The sequence below is a fragment of the Diabrotica undecimpunctata genome, chromosome 10 (genome assembly GCF_040954645.1).
Source record: "Diabrotica undecimpunctata isolate CICGRU chromosome 10, icDiaUnde3, whole genome shotgun sequence".
NCBI lineage: Eukaryota > Metazoa > Arthropoda > Insecta > Coleoptera > Chrysomelidae > Diabrotica > Diabrotica undecimpunctata.
This window is the reverse complement of record NC_092812.1, coordinates 28,362,708-28,376,359: the sequence shown is the minus strand read 5'-3', so window position 1 is coordinate 28,376,359 and position 13,652 is coordinate 28,362,708. Positions and strand designations below refer to the sequence as shown.

Below are 13,652 nucleotides of genomic sequence, written 5' to 3'. Positions count from 1 at the left end.
TGAATGCATAACCAGGGTTTAGTGAATTTTTTTTATTGCTGAAAATAAATAAAAAACCATAAAGCTAACGTTTTTAATAAATATTAATAAAAATGCCATATTACTTAATATGGAAACTTATAAAAACATATATAAATATATATATATATATATATATATATATATATATATATATATATATATATATATATATATATATAGGTATATATATATATATAAATATATATATATATATATAGATATATATATTACACGATCCAACTTGTAAATACAATACATTTTGGAGATGACTATCGCCGTATTCCCGTTCTCTTCGCCAATCCTCCCGGTCCAAGACATGCTCCTCCTCCAAAACTCTCGATTCCATCGCTCTTCTAATTCCTTCATTCCATGAGCTTCGAGGTCTACCTCTTTTTTTACTTCCAGGGGGCTTTCATTTGTAAAGTTTTAGGGACCAACGTTTAGGCATTCTCAATAGGTGTCTAAACCATTTTAAACCTCTTTTTTCTATTCTGTCAATTACCGTTTCTTTAGCATTTATGTTATTTCTTATAGATTCGTTGGTCTTCCTTTCCAGCCTTGATGTTCTAGCACTTCTTCTCAAATAATCCATTTCAACTGCCAACAATCTTCTCTTCAGGTCTGCATTGATTGTCCATACTCCAGAGCCATAACAAAGAACTGATTCAACCATAGTTTGCTTCACGTATAAAAACATGCAGAGTATAATTTGTTTATGGTAATCGACTTAAACTGCAAATTCCATAGGTGAGCCAACTGGTATCGGAAGGGGCTCGTAGATATTGTGAGCGGAGAAAGCAAACAGTCTTTGTCCGACGGTAGTAAAAAATAGTTATTATGCTGGTCAGCTAACCACTAGAGAAATAGTCAAAGTTTTCATCAATCAGGGGAGTCTTATTACCTCTACTTTAGTCAATAATGTTTGCCGATTTTTTCGAGAAGTGTTTCATGCTCTGGGCTATGCAGATGATCTAAAGTAAATTCAACTTTAAGCTACGGACGATGTAAACAAATGCACGCTGAAAACACGCGTTTGTTCAGGGCCGGACTAGTAAATTAAAGATACAATATAAAACACATAAACTTTGATAGATACAGATCATAGTACACAACTTTTTTATATATAAAAATGATTTACAAGATAGATAACTATTAAGCACAAAATACAGTATGTATGCAGAAAAAAGAAAGTTTATAAAATTACCGTATTTGCGTTATTAACTTTCTAATGTACTACTGTCATCACTAATGTTAATAATGAGAGGCTCAATTTGGCTTCAATTAAATTTTAGTTATAGTGACTAAAGATAATATTGGCAGTGTTATTGTTGATGAAATGCAAACGACCCTAAATTATTAACTCCCAAGCATTTTAAAGAGTGACTTTTAGTAAATCCCAATAAAACGACACTGTATCATTAATAATCCAAAATGTGTAATCCAAAAAAAAGAAATCCTATCAAGAATCGAACAAGCAAGGAAAACATTCATGAGCATGAAAACATTTTTTACAAGATCAGACCTTAGTCTACAGCTTAGAATCCGAATGATCAGATGTTACGTTTTTTCTGTCTTACTGTATGGCGGTGAAAGTTGGACAATGTGTACTTCGTCGCATGTGTAAACATAAAGAATTACCAAGAATAATCAAAGAGAGGAAAATGCAATACTTGGGTCATGTGTTGAGAAGCGAAAGATATGAATTACTTCAAGTTATACTGGAAGGAAAAGTACAGGGCAAAAGATCAGTAGGAAGACGCCAGAACTCGTGGCTGAAAGACCTGAGGAGATGGTTCGACCGCTCATCCGCAGAGATCTTTCGCGCAGCAGTTTCCAAAACTACAATTGCCATTTGGATCGCCAACCTTCGAAAGGAGACGGCGCAATGAGAAGATCATTAATACAGCGGTCCGTTTGCGCTTTTCACTATCCTTTCCTTACCTTATCGTGGGTGTCATACCAAGTTTCGTCTAAACAGTAAAATCGTTTATTTTCTTGCCCATATTTAGTAATTTGTTGTAGGTAAATATTATGTTTATTAACTATTATTTGCTTTTCTATTACTTCTTCTTCTTTTTCTTCTACGGCACTACAGCCCATATTGAGCCTTGGCTTTCTTTATTTTTGCCTCCACCCTTGCTTGTCTGTGGCTGATCTTCTCGATACAGGGATTCCTAAAAGGGCTTGTGCGTCGCTGTTTACTGTGTCTTCCCAGCGCTTTCCAACCGGTCTCTTTCCCTGCATTCTAGCATTCAGTGCTCTTTTTGGTATCCTATCCTCTCCCATTCTTATCACATGTCGGCCCATTGCAATCTTTGTATTCTAATGAAGTCTGACAGTGGTGCTTCTTTATAAAGTGTATAAAGCTAGTTGTTGTATCGACTTCTGAAGATTCCATTTTCCCTCACAGGTCCTAGTATTCTCCTCAGTACTTTCTTTTTTGCTCTTGGTTGTTTCTTTCAGGAACCATGCTTCACTGCCATAGCATTTTATTGGTCGAATTAAGATTTTATAGATTCTCATCTTTGTATTTCGGTGGACATTTTTAGACAGACCAAATTTATGGAAGAGGGCAAATAAGCTATGTTTTCCGGCGTTATTCTCTTCCGTATTTCTTCATATTCTGATCCGTCGGCATATATTTCTACTCCCAGGTATGTAAAATTTACAACCGTTTCAATTTCATCTTCATGTATAATGTTTTGTAGGACTATATTTCTTCTCGTCTGTATTATTATTTTTGTTTTTTCTGTGTTAATTTCCAGACCTAGCCTTTTTGTTTGCATTTTTAACTCTGCGTATGTTTCCTGTGCTCCTGTTGATATTCTAGTCATAATAATATCATCGGCATAAGCGGCCAGTTGAACCGTTCGGTTGGTCAGTAGGTTTCGTCCAGTTTGCATTTGTCTAACCGCATACTCTAGTATCAAGTTAAACAAAGTTGTGGCCAGCCCATTTCCCTGCTTTAGTCCCTGTGAAATTTTGAAAAAACCTGTCCGGTGGTTTTGTACTCGTACTCATGCCTGAGTTTCATCCATTGTGGCTTTAATGCGTCTAATTAGCTTGTGTGGTATTGTCAATTCAGCCAATATATTGTAAAGTTTGTTCCTTTGGACTGAGTCGTATGCCTGTTTGAAGTCTACAAGCACGTTGTGAACATCAATGTCATGTTCCTATGATTGACTCAAGATCTGTTTAACTGTAAATATTATCTGCTAGTGGTTGGAGCCGCTGGTTTATAATATACGTCAGGACTTTGTATGCTGTACATAGTAAAGAAATTCCACGGTAGTTTTTGCACCGGAATTTGTCTTTTTTTATAGATCGGGCATACTATACTTTTCTTCCAGTCGTCGGGTATTTTCTCTTCTTACCATATGTCTTTAATGAGCGCTTAGATGTGACTTGCTAGGTGGTTGCCACCTATCTTATACAATTCTGCTGGTATTTCGTCAACTCCCGGGGCTTTATTATTTTTCTGGGCCTTAATGGCTTCGAGAACTTCCTCTATGGTTGGAGCTTCTACTCCATTCTCTACTTCATTCTCTTCAACGTAGTTCGTACCCATTTTATCTTTCATGTCTACTTGTGTACCAAGCGGGGGCTGAAAATATTGCTTTCAGGTTTCTGTGACTTTCTGTTGGTCACTGATGTTTATACTTTTTATCTTTTTTAGGTATTCGTAAACTCCTCCAATTTCGTTGTTTTTGCAATCCTTTTCAATTTTTTCTTTTTTTATTTCTACATATCTTGTCTGCTTTTCGTCTTGCGACTTCAAATCATGTTCGTCTTTCTCGTGTTCTTCTTGTTAGATACATTTTATGTGCTTCATTTCTTTCCTCTATTGCTTGTCTGCACTTGTCATCGAACCATACTCCTCTTCTTGCCTTTTTCTTGATTCCCAGGGTAGACTCTCTGCAGTACTGCTGTTTTGATATTATTCCATTTGCCCCCTATGGAGTGCAGTTCTAACGTCCTTAACTCATTTGCGACTTCTTCTTTGAACTTCTCTTTACATTCCTGAATCTTTAGTTTTGCCAGGTCCAGCTTGTTTGTTCTTTGTTGTCTTTCGTTTCTTGCTTTGTTAACTCTGCACCTAAAATTGGTTTGGAGTAAAAAATAGTCTTATCCACAACATGCTCCTCGTCGTGTTCTCACATCTGAGATGCTACTGGCTGCCCTTTTGTCTATCAGCACATATTTAATTTGATTGGTTGTGGTTCCATCTGATGAAATTCATGTCATTTTGTGGGAAGCATATGGAACTTATAACCATGTTTTTACTGGTGGCAAAATTTATCAAAAACTCCCCATTCTTGCTTGTTTCATTGTGCAGTTAGTGTTTTTCTGTTGTGTCATAGAACTGCGGCTCCTTTCCAATTTTAGCATTCATATCACCCATTATAATCTTGATGTCATTTTTGGGCGCATTGTCATATACTATCTTTGTATGTTGTTCTTGTTCTTCTGTTGGCAGTGAATTTTTATCATTGTAAGGTTGAAGAAGTGGGTGTAAATTCCTAACTTGCATATCCTTTCACTGATTGCCTGGAAGTCTATGATTTTTGATTTAAAATCATTATCCACCACAAATGCAACTTCACATTCTTTGCTTCCTTTTTTCTTCCTACTATATAGAATTGTGTGCGTTTTAGTGTCCCTGACACCTTTCCCCAGCCATCTTGTCTCCTGAAGAGCAGTAATCATAAGCTTATATCTTTTTAGTTCTTGCAGAAGTGAGGTTTGAGCTCCTGGTTTATTTAGTGTCCTCACATTCCAGTTTCCAAATATATAGTCCATGTTTCGTAGCTTGAGTCGTTTCCGAAAGTTCCATCCTGTCCTGTTCCATCCGGGAGTGGGTTGTCAGCCCACTGCCCATCCTTCCTCCTTTACCCGGGCTTAGGACCGGCAGTGGTGACTCCTGAGCCACTCGATCCACCCATTTGTTACCACAGGCGGAGTTGGTTTTCTATTACTGCTTGGCCTTTATTTCTTGTTTTAAATTTAAAGCCCATTTTGTTTATCTAACTTTGAAGAATTTTCTCACAGCAGTTCACATTCTGACCAAACGGTTCCAATGTATTTTTTAATATTTCTATTATGGGTATTAAATTGCTTCTATAGCAATCGTATATTGTGGTTTTCAATAGTTTTATATGTGAAGCGTCTGTTGATATTGAAAATTTGTAGTCACATCGCTTCTTGTGATGATATGGTATATTTTGAACTTTTTTGTATATAGTTGAAAGTAAAATTTCAATTAAATCAGTTGCTTGTACCAACAGTTTTTCATCAAAGCCGAATTTCGTATGTAGATTTTTGTACACTTTGAAACATATTGGCTGTGCTCAGCATCTATTTCTGTCTTTTATTGGTTTCATTATTTTTTAATAAAAACAAATATGAGAGGAGTAAAAAAATAAAAAACATTTGTATTTTTTAATTAGTATTGTATCATATCAAGGCATAAACATCTTACAAACCGAACAATACATACAGCTATATGTACAATATTTACGAAATATTACAACCACTTAATGCTAGTGTCCAGAATTTTCAAATCTAGATAGACATAAATAATTCCTTATAGTTGTAAATTACAGAAATTATAAAATATACAACCTCAGTCCAAAAATGTGTGTGATTTCAATATTTACAAAACTGGAAACACTTGAAAGATAACGGTTAGTTGTAAACTTGGTATATCTGAAATTTTTAACAGGAACTGAAATGTTTTATCGTTTTCTTTTTTAAAATAATAGTCTAGTGGTCAGGGCTGTTTCGTGGTCGATCAAAGTCAAATTTCAAACTTACTTGTGCGTTGGAAAAGACGGGAATTTGTCATAAACAATTATTTAAATGGTTATAATTCGTAAACTAACAAATATAAATAATTTTTACAAAATTCAAGTTGTTCCTTTAAAAAAACTACAAAATGGTGTTTGGTAAATCTTGGCCCAATAATTAGAACCAAAGATATTGCTAAATTAGTGCAAAAAAATTGCAATATTACGGCATTTAGGCTTTATAATAGCTTATAATAATAAATTAAACGAAAAACTACCAGCTTTCAAACTAAGCCTGAAATATAATCGAAATATTATTATTAGTTATAACAATTAAAAACGGATATTTTTTATTAAAAAACGCGTATAATTTGTTTATAAGGTTTTTTAGGTACTAAAACTTTAGATTGGAGCAAAACAAGTTACATAGTCGTATTAAACGATCGAAGACAAAGAATTTTATGTATCATAAGTATGTCTAAATATATTTTTTTAATGCCATAAAGCAATAGTAAAGTGTGCGAACAGTATTAAAGCAGTTTCACAACGTCTAAACAAAGAAAGCGAGGTTCTGTACCTCTTTTCTCTTTCAGATGGGAGAATAGGCATTACTTCATATAATTTTTCAGGGAAAATAGAAGGGAATCGTGGTCCTTTACGACGAAGAAGATTCAAGAACCTTGGCCAGTATTATGGAGTCAGCAACACGACACGATTTAGGTTCACTGCGCACAAAGCCAGAAACTCTTTTAACGGTCTAAGAAAGATTATCCGCAACTGATCTTTAAGTATCAATATAGCATAAGAATTTTTAGTTGCTAAGTCTTTAGTATCCTCCTCTACGGAGTAAAAAGCTGGAGTCTTACATAAGATGTTATAAAACTATTAGAGGCATTTAAAATGTGATGGTAACGACGTTAGAAAATGGGCTGGTTTAACTTCAACTGATCTATTTCGAGCTGCTGTGAATAGAAATAAAATGAGTCAATGTGGTTGCCAACATTACTAAGATAGGCACCTTTAGAAAAAGAAAAAAAATCAGACCAAGATCAGACGACAAATTACCAATGGTCTTAAAAGAACTTAATGAAGAAGAAGTCTGAGGCTTAACCAGGCAATAATGAACATCCAGACAAGTTATTAACTATACAAAGTAGGCAAAAAATATAATAATTACTTTTTGGTTATAAAATTTCCTTCTTTCCGAAAAAATAACTAGATTTTTCTAAACATATTGAATTCGTTTTGTTTACAGTCGATTTTTTCACACTTTGAATAATTGTCCTTAAATGTAATAAAATTAATGTATTTTATATTCCCTTTTTACAAAAATAAACACCGGTAGGTGAGGCAATAAAGCAGTAAAAACCCAAAACCTACCAATTTTTTGCAGTTAAATGGATCTCAATGCATTCATTCATATTGCATTCGATTCGTAAGAGTGTCAGGAAATTTTGTGAACTAAACTAATGATGTACAAATGAAAATTGCATTATTAAACAAGGAAAATGTATTTTCCAAAGTGCATTTCGAACTGATGAAAGATAATTAATTTGTAATTCGGAAATTATTGATGCAAATGAATTCAATGTTACTACTAGGTTTTTGGGGTCGCTTAATACGAATATCATAATGGCGATAATCTAGAAGGCACCTAGATTTAAAATCAGAGCAGACTGGTTAACTGGAGGGTTTTTGGGTTTCTATAATCACGAATATCATGACAGCGATAGTCTACGAGGCACCTGGTGCCGAGGATGCGCCTCATCTCCTGGAGTTTTGTGAAAATACGATACAAAATCAGTCCAAATTCGGTACTTAGAGGTTTTTGGTGTCGCTAAATACAAATATTTCGACGGCGATGGTTTCCGAGAGACCTTATATCCAGGAAGAACTTTTTTGTATTGGATTTTCATGAAACTTTAGGAGAAAAGCCCCCTCCTAAACACCAAGTACCTCGGAGATCATCGCCATCATGATATTCATAATCAGCGATGATCCCAAAACTCCAAGTAATGAGTTTGCACTGATTTTGTATCGAATTTTCATAAAACTCCAGACAAGGCCCATCCTTTCCGCCAGGTGTCTCGGAGATTATCGAAGTCATGATATTCGTATTCAGCGTTCGTAACAACCCTCAAGTAGTAATATTGAATTATTTCATTTTCAACAATTCCTCATTATCAACAATACCTCATTTTCGACAAATATTTCCAAATAACAACTGAATGATTTTTCATAACTTCAAAATACACTTTGGAAAATGTATTTTCCTTGTTCGATAATGCAATTTTTATTTCTACATCATCACTTTAGTTCACAAAATTTCCTTATGCTCTTACAAATCGGATAAAATAAGTTTTATCGAGATCCATCCAACTGCAAAAAATTGGTAGGTTTATTGCTTCATTGTCATGGCTACGGGTAAAGAGTAGTAAAGCGTTTCGCATTTGCGCGTAAAATAGATATTTTAGAAGGCTTAATGCAGACGGATAAACTGTCACAGGGGCAATAAGCTAAACAACCAAAACATCAGGGACTAAAGTTTGGGTAATGGCAGCTAATTATGGGCATACCAGACACCAACAAAATAGCCATTTATTCTGGAACGCCACAAAGAGCGAGCTTTAGAAACATTATGTTAATTAAATTTTCTATTCTACTTACATACTTAATAGATCCAAATTTGGTTCTTCGATATAAATATATATAAATAGAAAAGTAATAAAAAATAAATATAAATATTATACAAGTACAAATAAAACTACAAGTCACCTATTTAAATTAAAAAATAATTCATTAATTACAACAAAGACTTAGATTGTGAAAATTGAGCTGATTACAAGGAGAATTTTTTAAACATCTTTGTGGACGTCTTCTATAGGAATCGAACATAGAGTTAAATCAAAAATGTATACATTTCTAGTTAAATTTCTAGTTCCACAAAGAGTCACAGGGATAAATCAGATTAAATGATAATTTACAAAAAATATTTATGTGTATCTAATATAACTCCTTGTACAAATTATTAAAAATCTAAAATCTACAAATTATCAGTCTTTATCATTGGTTTTGTTTTTATTGTCGTTCTTATACGCTGAAAAGAATGTTAGTGCTTTCATCAACTGATAGCTTTTTGATATGGGAATATTGGAATCGTACAGTTTCTTGGAATTCTTGCAGTCCACATAAAACCACCAATTACACTTAAGAATTGTTTGGTCAAACAAGGTTGATTCCGGACATAGAAAACTCTTCATGATCAATCCGTCATCGGTTAGAGCACAAACATGGAACACCTAAAACAACAATTTGCATTGTTAATATAAAGTAAATATGAGTATCTAGTATATGTTTTAGTTAAGTATAATTATAGTTATTATTATAATATAGTTATTTTATATTATTTTTATAAGTACCTACGACGAACTCGAAAACGAAATAAAAAATTTTTTTGCATAGAATTTTAGTCATTCAGCCAGACTCAACATGGTAGAAATGGTTGTCTGAGTTTATATTAAAATAAATATACAAATAAAGATAATGATTTGAAAATTTGGCATCCTGGAAATCAGGCATCCTGGAAAAAAATAACTGCAATATTTACTGCAGTGGACATCCTACCCTGACGAATTTGATACCGGATTTATTGTAAGCAGCAAGGTCAAATATAGTGTAATTGATTTCATAGCTATTGATCATAGGATATGTCCAATAAGACTTAAAGGTAAGTTCGCTAATATTAGCATTATTAGCATCCAGGCTTCAACGGAAGAAAAAGAGGATGATGAAAATGTCATGCTCTATGAAGCACTAGATCAAGAGTACGATGAGTGCCCAAAAAATGACATCAAAATAATAGCAGGAGACTTTAATGCCAAAGTTGGAAGAGAGAACATGGTAATAGCTGGGACACGATTTCTCCATAAAGATATACATAAGGGAACTTGTAAATCTCCGTATAATAAAACGATTAACCAAATAGATCATATAATCATGGATGCAAGACACTAGTCTTACTTATTAGATGATAGGTATTTTAGTGGAGCAAATATAGAGAGTGATCACTATTTAGTTAAAGCACGATTTAAAGAGAGAATATCCAATTTAAAAAAGGAATCGAGAACAGGAAAGAAAAAATCGACATTAATAAACTAAAAGATCCCGACATTGCAAATAGAATATCAAATAAGGACAAAAAATTTAGAAGAAGAAGAAGACAAGATATGAGATATTGTGTTACAGAAATCGGTTGAAATATTGTCAAAAGCAAGTCAGAAAAAAGAAATCATTGGTTTGATCATGAGTGCGAAATGGCCACAAATAGAAATAAGTCAACATATCAAAAAACCCTATATAAAAGTAATGTTGTTTATGAAATATCGTGTCTAGGATGTCAAAATAGCTACATTGGCCAAACATCACAATGGCTAAAACAACTTATCACACAACATAAAAGTGATTGCCGCTTGGGAAAAAATACTTATGCAGTAGTTGAGCACTATGAAAATACCGGTCATATGCTTGACTATAACAAAGCTAGCATTTTGGCACAGACTGATATCTACAAAAGTAGATTATTTCTTGAGATGTATCACATGAACAAAAATAAAAACACTTTAAATTATAAAACAGACACTGCACAATTAAGTAACATATATTGTAATGAATTGAACAAAATTTATAAATATTCAAAATAGCTAACATTCACCTTAATAACAATTAACCTTAATAATTCATCAAAAAAATATCATTCTTCTAACGTTTCTTTTATTTGATTGTTGTTTTTATTTGTACATTTGAAATAATTTTAATTTTTTTTTTTTTCGTACTGCTGTGGGGAACGTGCTTAGGACAGTTTAATCTTGACATTCAAAAGTTTACATACTTCAATGTTAGTTTTATTTATCATCATCAGTTGGCGCTACAGCCCTTCGTGAGCCTTGGCCTGCTTCAAAACATTCTTCCATCCTTCCCTATCGAGTGTCTGTCTTCTCCAGCCCCTCACTCCAATCTCCCTCATATCTTCCTGTATATCGTCCAGATATCTGAGTTTAAGTCGCCCCCTTCTTCTTCTTCCGACCGGCCTGTTTAACATAGTTATTTTAGTGGGATCACTCTCATCCATCCGCATAACGTGGCCCACCCACCTTAGGCGGTTTATTTTGATGGTCTTCACAATATCTGCATCACCAAAAAGTCTATAGAGTTCAAAGTTATTTTGCCTTCTCCACAGACCCTGATCGTTTACTCCGCCATATATGGTCCTCAATACTTTTCTTTCAAGGACTCGTAGTAACTCTTCATCTCGGGTCGTCATTGCCCATGTTTCCGATCCGTATGTGAGCACTGGGCGTATTATTGTTTTATAAAGTTTGCACTTTGTTGCTATAGACATACTTCTCGCTCTTAGTTGAGGGCCCAGGCCAAAATAACAGCGGTTAGCCACGCATATTCTTTTTTTTTATCTCGTTGGATGTGTTATTTTTGTAGTCTACCAGTGATCCTAAGTAACAGAATTCTTCTACCATTTCTATCGTTTCGTGTTGCACCTCTAAGTTATTTTGTTGAATTCTTGATATGGCCGGCATATATTTAGTTTTCTGGATGTTAATCAGAAATCCGATGTTTTCTGCGGCATTTTTGATACGTGTGAAAGCCTCCACTGCTTCATTTTGGGTTGTTCCAATTATGACGATATCATCAGCGTATGCCATTATTTGTATACTACGGGTATATATCGTACCTTTTAAGTTTATTCCCGAATCTCTCATAACTTTTTCTAACGCAAGGTTGAACAGCGTGCATGATAGCGCATCTCCCTGGCGCAGTCCTCTGTTGGTTTTAAATGGTTTTGAAACATCCCCTTGTACGCGCACTTTACATTCGACTTTCATTATTGTCATTTTAATTAATTCTACCAATCCTTTTGGTATTCCTAATTCGATCATCGCCGAATATAATTGGGGCCTGTCAATAGTATCGTACGCTGCCTTAAAGTCTACGAAGATGTAATGGCAGTCTATGTCGTACTCCGTCGTTTTTTCTAATATTTGTCTGATGGATGATATGTGATCAATGGTAGATTTATTTTTCAAGAAGCCTCTTTGGTAGGATCCTATTATATTGTCAGTATACCGTGCCAGTCGTTCGTTAAGTATCAGGGACACAATTTTATATGCTGTATTAAGAAGGGAGCTTCCATCTAAAGTTGGAACATTCAAGAACGTTTCCTTTTTTGTGTAAGGGGCATATAATTCCAGTATTCCAATCTTCTGGTAACGCGCGTTCTTGCCATACCTTTATTAGTAGTTTGTGAAGGAGGGTTACAAATGTTTGACCGCCACATTTAAATATTTCTGAGGGTAGGTTGTCTGCTCCGAGTGACTTGTTTCTGGCTAGAGACTGAATTGCTTTGTTTATTTCTTCCAAAGTTGGTAGTTGAGTATCCTCCTGTTCTATTTCTATATCACATCTACCTTCAGCTCTACTTTCTCCATTAAGTAGCGTACTAAAATGTTCCTGCCATCTTTCTAGTACTTCCACTCTCTCGTTTAAAAGAATTCCGTTAAGGGCCTTGACTTGGTTCGCTTGTGGCTTGAAAACTTTTCTTTTTGTGTTAACCTGTTTGTAAAATTTTCTGTATTCATGTTCTCTATTAAGGTTTTCCATTTCTTCGAACTCTTTATTGATTTGTTGCCGCTTTTTCTGTTTGTGTTTTTGTTTTTAATCTCGTCTCTTTACTCGATATTCTTCAACATTGCTCCTTTTTTTTATGAAAGTTTTATTTATGAAATCTTTTAATTTCTGTGAGTGTTTTTTTAAATCTACTTGTACATCATTTGTTTGTAATGTTTCTAATTGTTTTACAGTTTACTCCTGATGAAGCTATAAAATAAATGGCGAAATATTGAGTCTTAGAAAAAAACAAAGATTTTTATTATAGACCACTATACCTGATATTTTTTACAGATTTACAGATTTACAGTTTTATATATATATATATATATATATATATATATATATATATATATATATATATATATATGTGTGTGTATATACTTAATATACACTCTTGTAGTATGATTTCTAATTCCAAAGCTACAACTTCGAATAATTTCCCATCTCTTGTTTCATAACCCCGTTTAGGTTTATTTACATGTCCCCCTTCAATAATTTGTTTCTTTTATGTTGGAATTTCTCTAAATATAATTCAATTTTATTTTTCCCCAAAAGATTATTAGAAACTCTAATTACAGCTGACGTTGAACAATAATTCCCATATATATTCGAAAAATACCTATTTGGAAAATAAATATTAACCTGAAAACCATTTAACTTCTAATTAGTAATGCTCGGAAAAATAAGACGCCACCAAGCTACTGATAAAAAAAGGTATTAAAAGAGGTAATTTTTATATGAGCCAATTGTTTTGGTGATATAGTGAAGTAATCGTGAATGTTTTTATTATTTTTCTTTTTGTTTCATTTTGTAAGTATTTTTTTAAGATTCTACAAAGTACTTATTTAAAAAAATATAATAAGGTTTATCGTATTTGACTTGATTACTTAATGACTTGTTGTCGTTAGTTGTCACCTTAACATTTCATTAAGGATAAAATTTTTGTCTCATCTCTGTTAGTTTCGATTTTTTTTGGCGTTAAACCGTCTCAACCTTATAACAGAATTTAGAAATAATATGAAGAATGTAAATATTAACAAATAGCTTTAGAACAATATTAGGAATTTAGAAAGTACTGTGAGAATGGAGTATTCTTAATTGAAAGGTATAGACTATGTTTTTGGTTTGCTAGAAAAATGGCTCAATCTTTATGAATGGTTTGAT

General features: G+C 33.6%; 1 protein-coding gene across 2 annotated transcripts in view; it reads right to left on the bottom strand.

The window, feature by feature from the left end:
• Nucleotides 1-5,455: 5,455 nt before the first annotated feature.
• mtg (mind the gap) overlaps nt 5,456-13,652 on the bottom strand; it is a 130,012-nt gene continuing 121,815 nt past the window's right edge. For both annotated transcript variants that reach the window (XM_072545977.1, XM_072545978.1), the window contains one exon: nt 5,456-9,106. In XM_072545977.1, coding sequence (XP_072402078.1) covers nt 8,861-9,106 — 246 coding nt within the window. In that variant the 3' untranslated portion in view covers nt 5,456-8,860. The remainder of the gene's footprint in view (nt 9,107-13,652) is intronic.